Below are 19,048 nucleotides of genomic sequence, written 5' to 3' on the forward strand. Positions count from 1 at the left end.
CTAACCAGAAGGCTGGTGGTTCAAACTCACCAGCCACTCCTTGGAAGGAAGGTTGGGCAATCTACTTCTGTAGTGATACTGCCTCGGAAAGCCAAGGAGAAGTTGCTATCAGTCAGGTCCTACTTGACGGCAGGCACATAACAACAAGAAGAGTTAATGCTTTTGAGCTGTGGTGTTGGTGGAAAATACTGAAAGTACCATGGACTGCCAGAAGAACCAACAAATCTGTCGTGGAGGAAGTGCTGCTGGAGTGCTCCTTAGAAGTGAGAATGGCCAGACTTCATCTCACCTACTTTGATAGTCAGAAAGGACCATTCCCTGGAGAAATATATCATGCTTGGTAAAGTGGAGGGTCAGCGAAAAGGGGAAGGCCCTCAACAAGATGGATTGACACAGTGGCTGCAATGATGGGCTCAGGTATAGCAAGGATTGTGAGGCTGGCACAGGACCAGGCAGTGTTTCATTCTGTTGTACATGGAGTTGGAGCTGACTCGATGGCACCTAATAACATAGGAGGGAAAGTTCATGCATACCAGTCATAAAAATCATCCAGTTGAAATAATGAAATAATTTTTTTCATCTCCTGAAAATGTTGTTGTTGGAGCCGTCCAGTCGCCTCGACTCATAGCGACCCTATGCAAATGGCAGAGATTAAAAAAAAATACTACTTTATTGAGATTCATATGCTGCTTGTGGCATTAATTGGTTCAGTCTTTCTTTTGAAGGACTCTGGCATTATGTATCAAAAACCTTCATGTTCTTACCCTTTGAATCAGTAACTCCCTTTTTAATGCAAATATCTAGGAAAGTTCTAAGATATTTCTAGGACATACTCTAGAGAAATAATCAGAAATTCAAAAATTTGTATGCAAAAGATCTTAGCTGTTGTATTTTCAGTAGTGAAAAACTGGCAGTAAGCTAAACGTCTAAACATTTGGCAATGGTTAAAGAAATACTTGTTTATAGTACCAGGAATTTTTTGGTACCTTAAGACCTCAAGGTGCAGAGTGTTAAGTAAATCCTATTCCGCACTTAATGGCACAATAGAATCTGTTTTCCCAAGATCTCATTTGTTTTCCTATTTTTTTTTTCATTTCCCATCCCCTTCCTGTTTCCCTGCTGGTGGATTCCAGCATGATATGAAGATTCTCATTTCCCCGTATAGTCAAACCAATATTTCATATTATGCAAGGTAATAATTTTTGTTGTTCTGATACATGTAAAATGGTATCTGATTGTTATTTTATTTTGTATTTCCCCAGTTATTGGCAATGTTTAGTATCTCCTTATCTTTTCACAGGAGTTTGGGTAGCATAGTGCCTAAGGCATAATTGACTGCTAACCAGAAGGCTGATGGTTCAAACCCACCAGCCACTCCTCGGAAGGAAGGTTGGGCAATCCACTTCCATAGTGATACTGCCTCGGAAACCCAAGGAGGGGTCGCTGTGAGTCGGATCTGACTCGAGGGCAGTGAGTTTGGGTTTTTTTTTGTTTATCTTTTCACAAGGAGCCCTTGTGGTGCAGTGGTTAAGAACTCGGCTGCAAACCAAAAAGGTCGGTGGTTTGAACTCACCAGCCACTCTGCAGGTGAAAGACGAAGCAGTCTATTTCCATAAAGATTACAACCTTGGAAACCCTGTGAGACAGTTCTACTCTGTGGTCGAGGGTTGCTCTGAGTCCAAATTGACTTTTCAGCAATGGATTTGGTTTTTTATCTTTTCAGCTTATTTTTAAACTTATAGTGAGGTGTTCTTTGTACAGAAATCATTACTTTTGATGGAAATTAGATATAATATTCATTTTATGATTTGTGCTTTTGGAGTCTTACAATTAAATGCCCTTCACCATCTCAAAGTCTGAAAGGTGTTTTCTGGCCAGTCTCCCTATTCCTGGTTTTAACTACCACCTCAGCCCAGCTCAAGCCCTGAGGGGTGATATTGCTCCGATAAGCTAAGCTGGCTGCTCTTTTGTAGCCTGGCAGTGGCTAATGCGGAGAAGAAAGACTTCCCAACCTTCTTTCCCATATATGGTCCTGGATTGCTGTTTCTCCTTTAGGATTTAACCACCTGTGGTAGTTAAGTTTGTGTGTCAACTTGGCTGGGCCTGGTTGAGTGGCTGGGCAGCTAATGGTATTTATTCCTCATGATGAGACTGGCAATCAACTCCATGGTGGGATCTACCACAGGCAGCTGAGTAGCTGTCTTTGGAATGTGGTCTGCTTCCTGTATATAAGGAGAAGCCTTGGGGATAGTCTCTAGCTTATGGGATATGTGGACCCTGTGTGTAGCTGTGTTGTTCAGCAGCCTGCCATGCTCTGCTGACCTTGGGACTTGAATTAATGGCCTGCTGTGTTATTTGGTAACATTAGGACTGTGCCAATTTATTTGTTGACTTGGGGCTTGTTAGCCTCAGCAGCCAGTAGCTGCCTGAGTGAAGAGATGCCTCTAGCTTCAGTGGACTGGGAGCAAGAGGCAGAGCTGAAGCCCAGGGTCAAGGGGCTTTCACACAGCCCCTAGAGCCTGGCACTTTGAACTTGGACTTAAAGCCTCCAAACTGTAAGCGAATAAACTTCCATTTGTTAAGGCATCCCATTTGTGGTAATCAAAACACCACCTGTCAGAGCGGCACTAGGTAATCAGAACACCACCCTATTGCCTCAGTGATTTCTTTGATTTTTATGTTTTGACAGATCTGCTGATCTCCTTGCTTTTGTGGCTTTTCCAAGATTAGGTTTAGGACAGAGTTAGCAGTGCTGAACAATGGATTAATCACACAGCCACTTTCAAAGACTTTCTAATAATATTGGGAAAGGCTCATGATACAGTGATGAAGAAAAGTAGGATACAAAACTGTATACAGTATAATCTCAATTGTATGTATATACCAAAGTGTGAGTGTGCGTTTATATATACATGTAAAGGAAAAAAATGCTCATGTGCCAAAATGTTAGCACTTGTTCCTGGGTTGTAGAATTATGGATGATTTGTATTTTTTTCATTATTGTTTTTATTTATTCCAGCTCTCTTTCAGTGTGTGTATATTTTTTGGCCAGTAAACTTTATTTTTTAAAAGGTAATTTTATTCAAGGACTCAGCAGACATTTGTTCTGGTAACATGTCTGTCTGTTTCCCATCTTTATTTTCCTTTGCTGCATATGCTGAATAAAAATCTTCACTTAAAAAAAAAATGTTCAGCTGTGAAGTAGTACTTTTAGGCCGTTAGAGAGAAATGACTTCAAATGTACCAATATTTAAGTTGTCCTTTGAGTTTATCATTTCAGTTCAGTCAGCTTAATTTTTTTTTTCAATATCCTGTTTTATTCAAAGCTTTGAACCCGCATATGGGTTTAAATCCATTTTTTTTTAACGCTTTGTTAAAATTTGCTTTTACTTATTAATATGAAAAAACCCTAGCAAATAAAAACAGAGAACATAATAAAATGAACCCAATACCAACTTCCTCAGTGTAACAGTTTCCATATTGGCCAGATATGCTTTATGCTTTTTGCTGAAGTATATGAAAATAAATTACATACATCTTGACATTAAGCTCCTAAATATGGACCTCTACCGGTAAGATTAGGAGTGCTGGTGGCATAGTGCCTAAGGCATTTTGACTGCTAAACAGAAGGCTGGGAGTTCAAACCCACCAGCTACTCCTTGGAAGGAAGACTGGGCAATCTACTTCCGTAGTGATGCTGCCTCAGAAACCCAGGGAGAGGTCGCTATGAGTTGGATCCAACTCGACAGCAGTGAGTTTGGTTTAGTTTAGATTTACCTTCTTGGCTGCGATACCTTTATACACCTGCCATGATTAATCGTATTTTAAAAAAATTAATATTTAAAATGTATCCCTACAGATTTTTCTCTTCTGTTCTTCAACCTTCCAAACTAGGATTCTAGGTTTCCGCCGAGCCCCATTGGTGGTTGGCAGATTTGTTAATCTGCGGACAGAGATCAAGCCTGTTGCCACGGAGCAGCTGTTGAGCACCTTCCTAACTGTAGGTAAGATTACAGAAGACATTAGTAGGGGAATAATTAATACATTAAATGGGACATCATTAAGCAAGCTGGTTCCTGAATTTTAGGAATTGAGAAGCTCAAGAGAATACAAAAGCAAATCAGGTTACTTGGGAAAATGAATCCAAAGTAGATGGCAGGAAATTGACCATTTTCCCCAACGTCCTTTGTTGTGTCCGTGAAATAGGAGGTGAAGTCCCTTACTGATGGTGAAAGCAGGTGGTGACTGTTGCCTTCTGCCAGTCTTACAACTAAATGTCAAACTCAGATTTTGGCCTGACTTTGTAACTGTATATCATGGCTTGGTGGTTGTTTTTCCACATACATACACTTTCTTGGAAAGTGTCTCCTGTCTCCTTAGACTTGAGGAAACCTTAAAGCAACTCTGAAAGAGGGTCAGAAATTCCCTGGCAGGGCCTGGTAAATCACTGCCTCTTACTAATCTTCAAGCGTTAATTCACAACTCATTCATTGTGCATGAAACCAACTGTGGTCCTTCTGGCCTCAGTTCTCCGTTATCTCATTCTGAGGTAAGGAATCTCAGCTAAAAAGCTCACTTATGTTTTTGTGGGCATGATGCAGATGGGAAGAATTCTGAGGTACTGTGGTCTGTTGCCTCAGCCTCTGATGGTGACATTGTCAGTGATTCGGTGCTCTGCATTATGGTATACTTGTTGAAACAAACATTGCAAGATGAACTTAACCTAGCTTTGCTAGAGTGAATTGATTTACATTTAAAATGAGGTGAAACTGAATATTTAAAGGACTTGTGACAGATTTGTCATTTAGTATTTAAATACTTATAAGGCTAGGGCTCTGCTTTTCTTATAAATACCTAGATGCATGCAGTGTTCCTGATTTGTTTCCAATACACTCTAATTATGTTTGGTTGTTCAATTTTATGCTCAGCAAACATAACTTGAATTCCTTTTGGATGCTAGGATAGAGAGAGGAAGTCAAGAAAAGTAACCAGGATCCCTGCTCTCCAGAGATAACAAAGAAAATGAACTCTCATACATTGTGTGAATTGTGGGGAAGGGAAAGGCCAGAAAAGGATTCATGGAAGAGGTTATTAATGCTTAGACCAAGTATTGAAGAATCAGTGGTGGTTACCTAGGTGGGCAAAGGAGGGAGTTGGGCAAAATAACAGGAAGTGATAATGGAAATAAGAGCATAACAAGCTGAAAGTCTACAGGATGGGTACTTTTGGCAAGCACCGAGCTTCTGCATATCTGGTAGAGTGGGTAGAGGAATTTGGCTGGAGGTGAGATTGCTAATAATATGATGACCTTAGCCCATTGTTCTAAGTATCAATGGATAACTTGGTATTATAATGACTAAATTCTATGTAGCCTTTGCATTTTTACAAAGCACTTTCACACGATGTTATGGGTTGAATTGTGTTCCCGAAAAATAGGTGTCAGCTTGGCTGGGCCATGATCCTCAGCGGTTAGGTAGTTATGTAATGATATAAATCAGCAGTTATGTAATGATGTGATCTTCCCCATGGTGTGATCTGATGTGATCAGCCAGTCAGTTGTAAGGGGTTTAGGGTGGGACACTCTTACTCAGGTCACAGCCTGAATCTGATACAAGAGGAGGTCCCCTGGGGTGTGGCCTCCATCACTTTTTGTCTTACAAGAAGAGCTAAAAGGAGAGAGAAGCGAGCAAAGAAGGGGGGACCTGACTACCACAGAGAAAGAAGAGCCAGGAATGCAGCGCATCCTTTAGATCCAGGTTCCCTGTGCTGAGGACCTCCTAGACCCGGGGGAAGATTGATTCCAAGCCACATGGAGGTCTCCAAGGAACGCCAGGCCCACGGATGTTGAGAGGAGGCGAGGACCTTCCCCCCGAGCTGAGGGAGAGAAAGATGCTCTTAGAGCCAGTGCCCTGGATATGGACGTCCTAGGCTCTGACAGAGAGACTAAATTTCTCTTTGTTAAAGCCATCCACACGTGGTATTTCTGTTATAGCAGCACTAAATTACCTTATTTGATCCTCTTGTAAACATTGCAATAAGTAAAGGAGTTAGTGTTTACATTTCATACATGAGAGGCTTGTTGTTGTTGTGTTGTTGTTATGTGCCATCGAGTCGGACTCGACTCATAGCAACCCCTCCTTGGGTTGCCGAGGCAGTATCACTACAGAAGTAGATTGCCCAGCCTTCCTTCCGAGGTGTGGTGGGTTTGAACCACTAGCCTTCTGGTTAGCAGTCAGGTGCCTTAGGCACTACGCTACCAGAGCCCCATGAGAGGCTTAGAGGTGTTAAATGTCTTTCCCCAAGTCACAAAGGAACTAATTGTTTGCCAGATTTTAAGACACTAAAATCTCATATTCTTTTAAATTCATTAAATTATTCATTAGAATTATATTTCCCTCTTTGTGTCAGGCTCTGAACTAGTTGCTGAATATACAAAAATGAATGATGCAGACCTGCCTTTAAGGAACTTTGCCTGATGAGGAAGCCAGGCTGACAGAGGGCCTAAGGGAGTGTGGAAGGGATGAGGACGAAGCCTAGATGTTAGACCAAGGTGCAAACAGCTGTCCCCCAGGTAGATACAGTGAGAAGGGACATGCTAGGTTTGAACTCTTACCCTTTTTTTGTGCCATGAACCCCTTGGCAGCTTGGAGAAACTTGTAGACTCTTTCTCAGAATGGTTTAACATAAAATGCATAGACTTCTAAAGAAAGCCAACAATATTAACAGTTTTGTTATAAAAAAAAACAAACTAAAAAATCAAACTTGTGATACAGTAATGTGCTGTTATTTAACACATTAAATAACAAATCTAGCAGTAATCTAATTATGAACATAATTGATATTTTGAGGTATCTACAGCAACACTAATGTGGTATGAAAAATCTAATTTCTTTTGGTGATAAAGTCATGTTGTTCTTGGTTAGTTGCCTCGGAGTCAGAGTCTAACTGAAAGCAACCCCATGTGTTGTGGAATAGAACTGCACTCCCTGAAGCTTTTGGAAGCAGATTGGCAGGCCTGTCTTCTGAAGCACCTGTGTGTATGTTTGAACTACCAAGTTTTTGGCACAAAAAGGGCTTAACCATTTTTCCACCCAAAGACTCCATGGTAAAGTCATAGGTAATGTTATTATGATTTATTACTCCCTATGTCCATAAGTGGGGTGCTCTGGTAGCATAGTGGCTAAGGCATTTGACTGCTAACCAGAAGTATGGCGGTTCAAACCCACCAGCCACTCCTCAGAAGGAAGATGGGGCAATCTACTTCTATAGTGATACTGCCTCGGAAACCCAAGGAGGGGTCGCTATGAGTCGGGTCCGACTTAATGGCACATCACAACATCTCCATAAGTGAAGGAAATGGTAAATCTCACATACAGGTTAGTGAAAATAAAGGTGAACTTTTGTTCCCATCCAGTCTATGGGCCCCCTGAATTAAGAACCCTGTTCCAAGTGGAAGAGAGAGCTTCGACAAGAATGATGAGAAGTGAGAGAAGAGCAGGGCAAGCTCAGGAGACTGTGTACTTTAGCTGAAGTTAATGGTATGTGTGGAGTTGGCTAGTGAGTAAGGTAAGTGGTCAGGACACTGCCACTGAAGGGCCTTATACACCATAGTTAGGAGTCAAGACTTTTTCCATAGGCACAGAGAAGCCATGAAAGAAGTTTTGGTGAAAAAATCAGATTTGGATTTTAGTAAAATAATTGTGACAGCATTGTGTAGGATAAATTGGAAAGGGAGAGTCAGGAGATAGGATAGCACTTGGGGGCTCTTGTAAATTCATAATGCAGTAAGAATCAGAACTAAGAATTAACTGTAAAGAATTTGGTGAACATTTGGGTTGCATGGGGTAATTGAGAGAAAGTAGAGTAAGAGTGACTCCCAGCTTTCTGAACTGGATTATCTCAGTGGATAAATAGGCTGTTAACTATGCTAGAAATGTGTGGGAAAGAGCCAACTTAGGAGGAGGTGGAGTAGAGGAAGATAGGAGTTTAAGGCTGAATATTTGGTTCCTTGACAGGAACATCAGGAGTAAGGTTGACAAGTCATTAGGACCTCAGGTAAGTCTGAGATAGAGATGTGGCTTTGATGATCACAGTTGGTAGTTCACTTAGAGAGAATGTGGAGACTGAGGTTATTGGAAAACCTATTTTGAAAGTTTGACATGTCTAGGAAATAATAAAAAGTTTAGAGCCTCATGGCAATAAAATGAGGATATTGAAGTCTGGAAAAGTAGATTGGGCCAGACTGTTCATAGTAAATAACTGCATTGGTTGGTCAGGTCTCTGACTGTGCCAGGCACTGTGCTGAACATTACTGTGGGTTATCTCATTTATTCTCACCAACCTAATAGTGGAAGAACCAGTACTAAATCCTTTATATAGAAGTTGCTTAAAACAAAAAAACATTGCCATTGAGTTGATTGCAACTCATAGCAACTGCCATTGGGTTTCCAAGGTGGTAAATCTTTACAGAAGTAGATTGCCCCATGTTCCTTCCATGGAGCAGCTGGTGGGTTTGAACTACCAGCCTTCTGGTTAGTAGTCAGATGTTTTATACACTGTGTCCCCAGAGCTCAGAAGTTGTTTACAAAAAAAAACAAACACACTGCCATCAAGTTGGATCTGACCCATAGCGACCCCTCCTCGGGTTTCTGAGGCAGTATCACTATGGAAGTAGATTGCCCAACCTTCCTTCCAAGGTGTGGCTGGTGGGTTTGAACCGCCAGCCTTCTGGTTAGCAGTCAAATGCCTTAGGCACTATGCTACCAGAGCTCCTCGGAAGTTGTTTAGAGATGTGAAATTACATGTCCAAAGTCATACAATCTTGACTAACATCTGCTTTTTTTTTTTTAAATTGTGGTTTGGGTCAGAGTTTACAGAACAAATTAGTTTTCCATTCAATAATTTATACAAGTTTTGTTTTGTAACATTAGTTGCAGTTCCCTGAGCATAATAGCACTCTTCCTGGGTTCCTCATTTCCATTTGTGTTCTTTCCTGCCCCTTTCTGCCTTCTGAGCTTTGTTTGGGGGCAAATGCTGCTCTTTTGGTCTTATATGTTTGCTTTGAGGAATACATTCCTCACAAGTGTTACTGTTCACTTTATAGGCCTTCTGTTGTTTGGCTGCAAGATGATGATCCCCAGGGATGCATTTAGCTCTAGGTTTGAAGGGTATCTGGGGGCCACAGTCTTGGAGATTCCACCAGTCTCTATCAGACCAGTAAGTCTGGTCTTTTTCATGCTTTTGAGTTTTGTTCTACATTTTTCTCCCATTCTCTCCAGGACCTTTTGTGATCCCAATCAGAGTGGTCATTATTGGTATCAGGCACCATTTAGTTCTTCTGGTCTAAAGGTACAGGAGGCTAACGTCTCCGTTTTAACACCTGAAATGGACGCTAAATCCCAGCTGTTAAACAGTATACCGTATTTCCTTCTGGTTATGAAGGTCTTATTTACCAAACTCAGGTTTTCTACACCAGGTAGTATTTTTCATTTTGTTTTTTGCTTTGTTTGCTTTTTTAATTTTTTGAATCTATGATATAGTCACACAATTCAAAAAGTTTTAAGAATATAGAAAGGACCACAGTGAAAAGTTTTCTTCTCATGTATCTCCAGTTCCTTCTTCTTCTTCCCAAGTGGTAACCTCTATTATGAATTTCTTTGTCATTTTTGTATGATGCGGGATTGTATATTCTAATTTAATTCTAACTTTTTAAGCAAAATATGGCACGCTGTACCTATTTCTACATTGTATTCTTTTTATTTAATATACCTTGGAAATACTCCTGTATCACATATACAGAACTTCTTTATTCTTTTGTTTTACCAATTATAAAATGTCGGTTGTACAGATGTACAATAATTAATTTAACTAGTCCGTTTGCACTCAGCTGCTATCCGAAAGATTGGCGTTTCACCGCCCCATGGAAGAACGGCCTGGCAGTCTGCTTCCATAAAGATCACAGCCAAGAAAACACTGTGGAGCTGAGTTTTACTCTGTAAAACATGGTGTCACCGTGAGTCTTAATTGACTTCAGTGGTAATGGGTTTGATCCCCGCTCCATTGGACAAATAGGTCATTCTGATATTATAAACAACATTGCCTAACATACGTACATGTTACTTCTCCCGTGAACAAGTATACCCAAATAAATCAAAGGAATTGCTGGGCTAAAGGGCACATAACGTTTTTAATTTTCATGTTATTAGTTACTATTGAGTAGGTTCCATAGCAACACTGTATACAACAGAATGAAGCACTGCCTGGTCCTGCTCCATCCTTTCAGTCGCTGCTGGTTGCAGCCACTGTCAGTCCATCTCATTGAGGGTCTTCATTTTTTTCTGCTGATTGTCTCCGTTACCAAGCGTGATAGGTATTGCCAAATTGCCTTACATGTATGTTTAACCAATTTAATTCGTAATATTAATGTATGAGGGTGCCTGTTTGCCTGTGCCTCACTAACAATGTGTTATCAAACTTTTGGTTTTTGCCTGATATTTGTTGTTGTTAGTTGCTGTTGAGTCAGTTCTGACTTGTGGCAAACTCATGTATTTTAGAATAGAACTGTGCTCCGGAGGGTTTTCAAGGCTGTGGCCTTTCAGAAGCAGATCACCAGGCCTGTCTTCAAGGTGCCTCTGAGCGGGTTCAAACTGCCAGCCTTTCAGCTAATAGTTAAGCACTTAACTGTTTGTGCCGGTCAAGGACTTCATCTGACCAGAGCTCCTATATGATGCTTAGCATCTTTTTTATTAAAGAGCCATTTGTATTTTCTGTTAGCTGTCTTTTCATATCCTTTGCTTGTTTTCTGCTGTGCCATTGGTCTTACTGACTTATGTGAGCTTGTACATAGTAGGAAGGGTAGCCCTTTATAATGTGAGTTACAAATAAGTTTTCCCATTTGTTTGGTTTTTACTTTGCTCATGGTATTTGTTGCCTTGTGGAAGTTTTTTGTTTATTTTCACATGTAACCAATCTGTCTTTTCTGATAAATTTTCTGATTTTATATCATAATTTGCCTTAATCATTTCAAGGTTATGGAAGAGTTCTGTCATATTTTCTTTTAGTACTGTTAAGTTTTACTTTTTACGTTTAAATTTTTTATGTAGTTGGGATTTAAGCTATGAAATGAGGTACTGGTCCCAACTGTTATTTTTTTCTCAGATGACTGACAGTTGTCCCAGTTGCATTTACTGGAGAGTCTATCTTTTTTCCACTGTAATAATTTTTTTGAACTTTCTATTCTGTTCCATTTCATGAGCTGGTCTATAACGTCTTAATTATTGAGAACTTATAATATGTTTTGATACCTGATAGGGCTAGTACCTCTCTTTGCTCTTATTTTAGAAGTTTTCTAGCAGTTCTCATTTGTTATTCCTTATGATCTTTAAGGGAGCTCTGATAGCATAGTGCTAACCAGAAGGCTGGTGGTTCAAACCCACTAGCCACTACTCAGAAGGAAGGATGGACAGTCTAGTTCCATAGTGATCCTGCCTTGGAAACCCAAGGAGGGGTCGCTATGAGTTGGGGTGACTCGACGCACACAACAACAACAACATGATCTTTAAAATTAGCATATCTAGTTACTCTAAAAAGTCTGCTGATATTTCTAATGAGGTCAAGTTAAATTTGTAAGTTTATATTTTTATAATTATAAACACATGTGGGATGTGTTGTTATTGTTAATTGCCACTGAGTCAGCTTCAGGTCATGGGAACCACATGTGTAGACAGTAAAACTGCCCTCCATAGGGATTTCAAGACTGCCATTTTGAAAGCCTACGTATCAACAAACTATAATAGTTGCCAAATGATTATTTTCTAATTCATTTGAAAATTCATTTATTTACTGACTTATATACCTATGAACTTATAGACTCTTACTTTGCCCAGAATAGTTTATTACTGTCATTACTTATTTTGATGCTCAAACTGTCACAGATCTGGCAAGTGGGAACCCCATCAGCCTGGCTCCTGTGCCATTTTTGAATGTCCCCATCATTCTCTGAGCACTTCATTACTCATTGGCATAACAACATGTTTCAGACTCATCTTGTGCTTTGCCTGCCCCAGCCCTAGAGTCAGCTGTTCTGCAAGAAGCTCTGGTTCCTTTACATATATACTAAAGTGGTACTTAGAAACTAATATGTTGGTGCTCTGTGTGCTCATTATTACTGGAGTGTCATTATCTTTAGTTTCTCTTGATGGGCAGAGGTGGGAAATGTATGTTTGTATATACATATATGTGTGTATGCAGGGATACACATGTACACAATCTGTATCTTTTTCTGTATCTATGTGTATGGTGTTAAAACCATCAATTCATACCATTGTCTCCAATTCTAATCACAAAAAATTATTTTGGCCTTCTCCCTGTCTGTATGTGTACTCCCTTCTCCATCTGTAAGAAATCTGGCTCCCATTATCCTCATTCTGTTTACTTATTTGTTCTAACTCCTCTGTAGAGAACCAAATTTCTGGCCACAGTTTGGCCCCAGACATACCCCCTCTCTTCCCTGGGCACTCTGGCCAAAATCTCAGCCCTAACAAAGAGAAGAGGCCATTACCTTCTTTTAGTTAAAGTGAGTTTAGAAAGATACTGGTGACGATGGTTGACTCCTGAGAGAGAGAGGATAGAAGGGACACAGAGGAGGAGGAAGAATTACTTTTTAGTACATGTCTTTTTGTACCTTTTGAATTTTTGATACCATGTGCTCTTATTACCTATTCAAAAAGTAAATAAATGTTTTCAATGTAGTAACTTCAAGATCTTTGCTCTCATAGTACGTGTTTATTCAGATGCTGTTGTCTGTGTTGTTTGGGGATTTGGAATCTTCCTTTTTTCCTTATGTGTGTTTGGCTCCTTCCTCTCCTTTAGGAAATAATACTTGCTTCTATGGGAAGTGTTATTACTGCCGAGAAACAGAGCCAGCTTGTGCCGATGGAGACACAATGGAGGGATCTGTCACGCTTTGGCTCCCAGATGTGTGGCCTCTGCAGAAACACAGACACCCGTGGGGCAGGACTTACCGAGAAGGCAAATTGGCCAGGTAATGCCCCTGTGGGCCCCTGCTTAATTGTCCCCTGCTCCTGGCCAGGTGCCAGCCAGTATGGGAGTGAGGGGTTGTGACCAACACTCAAAAGACTATGGGTGTCAGAGGTCAACCTGCTAGGCAGGGACTCCGACATCTCTGTTTAAACAGTGCCAGAAACAGTGTTTGCACTCAGTAAATAACTCTAGTGATGCTTCTTGCCTCCAGGTGGGAGTATGATGAGAGCTACTGTGATGCTGTGAAGAAAACATCCCCCTATGACTCGGGCCCACGCCTCCTGGACATCATTGACACAGCTGTCTTTGACTACTTGATTGGCAATGCTGACCGCCATCATTACGAGAGCTTTCAAGATGATGAAGGCGCCAGTATGCTCATCCTCCTCGATAATGCCAAAAGGTAGGCCTGGCAGAACCATTCTTGTCAGTTGGGAGTTGCTCTATGTACAAGGAGGAGACTTGAAGACATCCAAAGTACCACTGACAGGGGGCACCCTTCCCTTTTCTGCTTGGGTCTTCACTGTTGTTAACTCTTCCATCTTGCTCAAGGTTTGTATTCCCTCTACAAGACTCATCACAGATACCTGAAAACCAGGGTCTTTAGCTTATCACTACTTGTATCACTCTTTCTTGACTAGGACATTTAGAATCTTAAGAAATACAGGTTTAATAGAACATGAAACTTAGTTACTGTTAAATTTATTTTATCCAAAGGTTCATGACATTTTTAAAAATTAACTTGTTGATAGGATGTTTTGCAATTGTTACAGTAATTTAAGGCCCAGACTATTTATTATGATGTGAAAAGACCCTAGGGATTGTATATAAAGACAAGTTTTCTGTTTTGAGTAAAATGGAATGTCTTTATTACTTCCCCCCCACACACACATTTTTCTCACCTTATTTTTATTGAGCTATTTGGAGCATATTTCCAGTTTATTTTCTGCATTCTTAATGGTGCCAGGTTCTGTATTGCACTTTAAGTTACACTTATAAATGTTAGCTAAATAAAATTCTTCCCTGAAGGCCAGAATTTTCCAGGTACCCAGTCACCACTGTTAACATTGGTGCTGGGAATATGCTGAAACTTGGATCCTTGGGAAAGACTGCTTAGATAGCATTTGTTATTGATGCCAGCAACTTATGTAGAACACCGGGGGCCCTGTGCTCCATGCAAAATGGTGGCAGCCACAGAAAGAGGCCAGCAAACATTGCCACTTCCTTGTTCCATTTCACAGCAAAGCAGGTGGTGGCCAGTGCTACACGTATTCTGGAAAATCTTTATCCTTGTAGAAGTGATTTTTTTTTTCCTATATGCACATACCATATGCACATTGGAATGGTTGCCTTTGCCATTGATTGTCTGAGCGCCTGTGCTGCACTAAGGGTCACCAGAACCTTCTAGTTATTAAGGTGAATGTTCTGGAAAATAGTAGAAGATGGACAGTTTTCCCAGATTCAGGTCTTCTTTTCTGAGTTACTACTTACATTAGTTTTACGTCTGCTTGAATCAGTGTTTTCTCAGCCTCTCTGAGCAGTTTGAAGGAGCCCTGGTGGTACAGTGGTTAAAGTGCTTGGCAGCTAATCAAAAGGTCAATGATTCAAACCCACCAGGCATTCTGCAGGAGAGAGATGTGGTATTCTGCTTTCATGAAGATTTACAGCCTTTGAAACCCTATGGGGCAACTCTGCTCTGTCCTGTAGAGTCACTCTGAGTCAGAATCAACTTGATAGCAGTGGGCATGAGCACTTTGAAACCAGTGTGAATCTGCTCATGTAGTTACTTATATGGAATAGGAAAATCAAATCGTTTCTGGTTGGTAATTTTGGGGTATAACAAGTATAGCTTCTTTTTACAACTAATGACCATATGCTCACTTGTGGAATTTGATATGAAAAGCTTTTGTTTCTCTCCCTACGCCTTAAAACATTTCAGGTTTGGGGTCTTCAAGTTCTTTCAGTCTGTTAATTCCACACTTTGTGACCATAGTTATGCTCCAGCACCTTGGATAATCTTAGTAGGAAACAGGGTCCTTGTAAATCAGTATATTTGCTGTTCAGTACTTCAGCACAGGCTACTGGGGACCCTGTGTCTGATTGGTCATGCCCTGTTTATTTTTAATTTAAGTGATTTGAGCTGCTAGAGCATGAAATTATCTAGGATCACATTTGGGCTTCTTACAGAATGTGATGCTAAGGAGGGAATTAGATTGCTTTGATACTAAGAAGGGAACTGGTGCTTGCAAGTAATTCACTGAGTTTTAATTTAATTTTCAGCTTTGGGAACCCCTCGCTGGATGAGAGAAGCATTCTTGCCCCTCTCTATCAGTGCTGCATGTAAGTTACACACATCAAATACATGTGCTGCTTTCCCTTCTTTGCCAGTCTCAGTTAACGGTGCAAATGTTTCCTTGGCCTTGAAATGTCCTGGTACCTGAGCACTGTTTTTCCTACTTTTTCGACTCGGAGCCTTTGGAGATACTGAGACAGGAGATCAGGGAAAGGTGGAGGAGGACAGGTAACCCAAAGCTCAGAATTCATTTCAAGTTTTGTATGAATAGAATTTTACAATCTGTTCAATAATATGTAATCCATGTTTGTTTAAATATCAAAATATAATTTTTCCCCTCCCCCTTCCAAAAAAAAACCCTAGTAAATAAAATCTGTGTCCCAGGGAGCTACCTCATGTGGGACCTTGTGGTTCACGTCCTCTTCCATATCCGCCACATGCCACTTGGGGTATGCAGATCTCAGTTTTAAATTATCTTACCCAACAGTAACTGACTTTTCTCATAGGTATTTAATACTTGATTTTTTAGGCTGGCGGTTCAAACCCACCAGCCACTCCTCAGAAAGAAGATCGGGCAATCTACTTCTTTAGTGATGCCACCTTGGAAACCCAAGGAGAGGTCATTATGAGTCAGATCCAAGTCAGTGGCAGTGAATTTGGAGTTTGGTTTGATCTTAGAAAACAAAACATTAAAGAATAAATCAAGAAATAACAGCGTTCTAAGAACCTTGTTTTCAGATCATCTGGTACAGTTTTAGAGCATGAGCACCAAGAATCACCTGGATTCACCTTGCTTGACTACATAGAGAAGCAAGTCCAGGAGTCAACACCCAGACAATTCCATCACACAGACCGGCGGCAGTTAGGACATGGGGCCCACATCCTGTGACCTCCTCTAACTTCACAAGGGAGAGAGAAAAGGGGTCAACAGTATCAACTCAAAGCTGATTCCTATGAGGTGGAAGTCAGGGATGCCGCCACCCTCCAACCTTTTTACTAATTCCAACACCAGCCATCTCTCCCACAGCACTCACTACCTCTTTGCTTGGTTAAATAATTCGTTGAAATGACCACACAGAACTCACAGACAATACTCAGGATTATGGGGGTTTGTTGTTGTTGTTACATGCCATTGTTGGCTCCGACTCAGCAATCCTATGTACAACAGAACAAAACACTGCCTGGTCCTGTGCCAGCCTCACAATCCTTGCTATACCTGAGCCCATCATTGCAGCCACTGTGTCAATCCATCTTGTTAGGGGCCTTCCTCTTTTTCATTGACCCTCCACTTTACCAAGTGTGATATCCTTCTCCAGGGAATGGTCCCTTCTGACAACATGACCAAAGTAGGTGAGACAAATTGTGGCCATTCTCGCTTCCAAGGAGCATTCTGGCTGTACTTCTTCCAGGACAGATTTATTTGTTCTTCTGGCAGTTCATGGTACTTTCAGTATCCTTCTCCCATACCACAACTCAAAAGCATCAACTCTTCTTCAATCTTCCTTACTCACTGTCCAGTTCTCACATACACATGAGGTAAGTGAAAATACCATGGCTTGGGTTAGGCGCACCTTAGTTTTCAGCGAGACACCTTTGCTCTTCAGCACTTTAAAGAGCTCTTTTGCAGCAGATTTGACCAGTGCAATATGTCATCTGATGTCTTGACTGCTGCTTCTATCGGCATTGATTTTGGAACTAAGTAATATGAAATCTTTAACAAATTCAATCTTTTCTCCACTTATCATGATGCTGCTTATTGGTCCAGTTGTGAGGATTTTCATTTTCTTTATGTTGAGCTGTAATTCATATGGCAGACTGATGTCTTTAATCTTCATCAGTAACTGCTTCAAATCATCTTCACTTTCAGCAAGCAAATTTATGTGGTCTGCATCTCACAGGTTGTTAATGAGTCTTTCTCCAGTCCTGATGCCACATTCTTCATATGGTCCAACTTCTCAGATTATTTGTTCAGGATACAGATTGGATACGTATGATAAAATGATACAATCCTGACACACTCCCTTCCTGATTTTAAACCATGCAGTGTCCCCTTGTTCTTTTCAAATGACAACCTCCTGATCTACGTACAGTTTCCTGATAAGCACATTCAAGTGTTCTGGAATTCCCATTCTTCTCATAATTTGTTATGATCCACACAGTCAAATGCTTTTGCACAGTAAATAAAACACAAACATCTTTCTGATATTCTTTGCTCTCAGCCAAGATCCATCTGACATCAGCAATATATCCTTTGTTCCACATCCTCTTCTGAATCCAGCTTGCAGTTCTGGAAGTTTTATGTCAGTATACTGCTGCAACCGTTTTTGAATTATCTTCAGCAAGATTTTACTTGCATGTGATACTAATAATATCGTTTGATAATTTCCACATTCTCTGGTATCACCTTTCTTTGGAACGGGTACAAATATGGTTCTCTTCCAGTCAGCTGGCCAGGTAGCTGTCTTCGAAATTTCTTGGCATGGACAAGTGAGTGCCTCCAGCATGGCATACATTTGTTGAAACATCTCAATTGATATTCCATCAATTCCTGGAGCCTTGTTCTTCACCAGTTCCTTCAGTGCAGCTTCAGCTTCTTCCTTTAGTACCATTGGTTCTTAATCATATGCCACCTCCTGAAATGGATAAACATTGACCAGTTCTTTTTGGTACAATGACTCTGTGTATTCTTTCCATCTTTCTTTTTTTTGTGATTTGGGTGAAAGTTTACGCAAACTCACTTTCCATACAGCAGTTCACATACACTTTCTCATGACATTGACTACAATTTCCCACAATGCAGCAGCTCTCCTCCCACTTCCTCCCCATAGTTACCTCTTCCCTGTGTCTATCTCTCCATGCACTCCTGCCCCCTGAGCTGTTTCCCTGTGCATAAACAGCCTTTCTTTCTCCCATGTTTGTTCTCTCCAAGGAGTGTATCTACCTCAGGTAAATATTCAACTCCTATGCCTGTCTTTTGTTTGGCTGGAAGCCACCAGTGTGGGTTGAATTCCAGACCTGAAGGGCAGCTAGGGACCATAGTCTCAGTGGTTCCACCAGGCTCTATCAGCCCAGAAAACCTGGTCCCTTTTTTTTTGTTGTTCCACATTGTTCTTCCTCTCTATCCAGGATCTCCTATATAGATCCCCCTTCAAGTGGTTGACAGTGGTAGCCAGGCACCAACTAGTTCTTCTGGTCTCATAGTTGTATAGGCTGCAGATCGCATGGTGTACCAGTCGCTGGGACTAATTGTTTCCATGCAGCTTTGGTTTTCTTCATTCTTCTTTGCTCTGGACCAGGAGAGACCCATTGTTGCATCTAGAAGGCAGATTGCAAGCTTTTAAGATCCCAGTCGCTACTCCCCAAAGTATGAGGTGGAACAATGTTTTGTGTAGTATGTTATGCCATTTGAGTTTGATGTCCCCCTGTGACTATGGTCCTGAGCCCATTGGTTCAACTACTCGCTCCCTCTGGATAGCTGGTTGTGGCCAAGAAGTGACTACAACCTTGTCCCTTGTCAGCTCTACTATACACCTGGGAATTCTTATGTTGTTGTTGTTGTTGTTATGTGCCATCCAGTTGGGCCTGACTCATAGCGACCCCTCCTTGGGTTTCCCAGGCAGTATCACTATGGAAGTAGATTGCCCCATCTTCCTTCCGAGGAGTGGCTGGTGGGTTTGAACCGCCAGCCTTCTGTTTAGCAGTCAAGTGCCTTAG

At 41.0% G+C, this 19,048-nt stretch overlaps 1 protein-coding gene across 1 annotated transcript in view; it reads left to right on the top strand.

Moving 5' to 3' along the window:
• FAM20B (FAM20B glycosaminoglycan xylosylkinase) overlaps nt 1-19,048 on the top strand; it is a 42,044-nt gene that overhangs the window by 8,456 nt on the left and 14,540 nt on the right. The window contains exons 3-6 of the mRNA XM_007937618.2: nt 3,895-4,004; nt 12,871-13,042; nt 13,253-13,444; nt 15,322-15,381. Of these exons, the coding sequence (XP_007935809.1) occupies nt 3,895-4,004; nt 12,871-13,042; nt 13,253-13,444; nt 15,322-15,381 (534 nt within the window). The remainder of the gene's footprint in view (nt 1-3,894; nt 4,005-12,870; nt 13,043-13,252; nt 13,445-15,321; nt 15,382-19,048) is intronic.

The sequence above is a fragment of the Orycteropus afer genome, unplaced genomic scaffold (genome assembly GCF_000298275.1).
Source record: "Orycteropus afer afer isolate SDZICR_OR568_19922 unplaced genomic scaffold, OryAfe1.0 scaffold00043, whole genome shotgun sequence".
NCBI lineage: Eukaryota > Metazoa > Chordata > Mammalia > Tubulidentata > Orycteropodidae > Orycteropus > Orycteropus afer.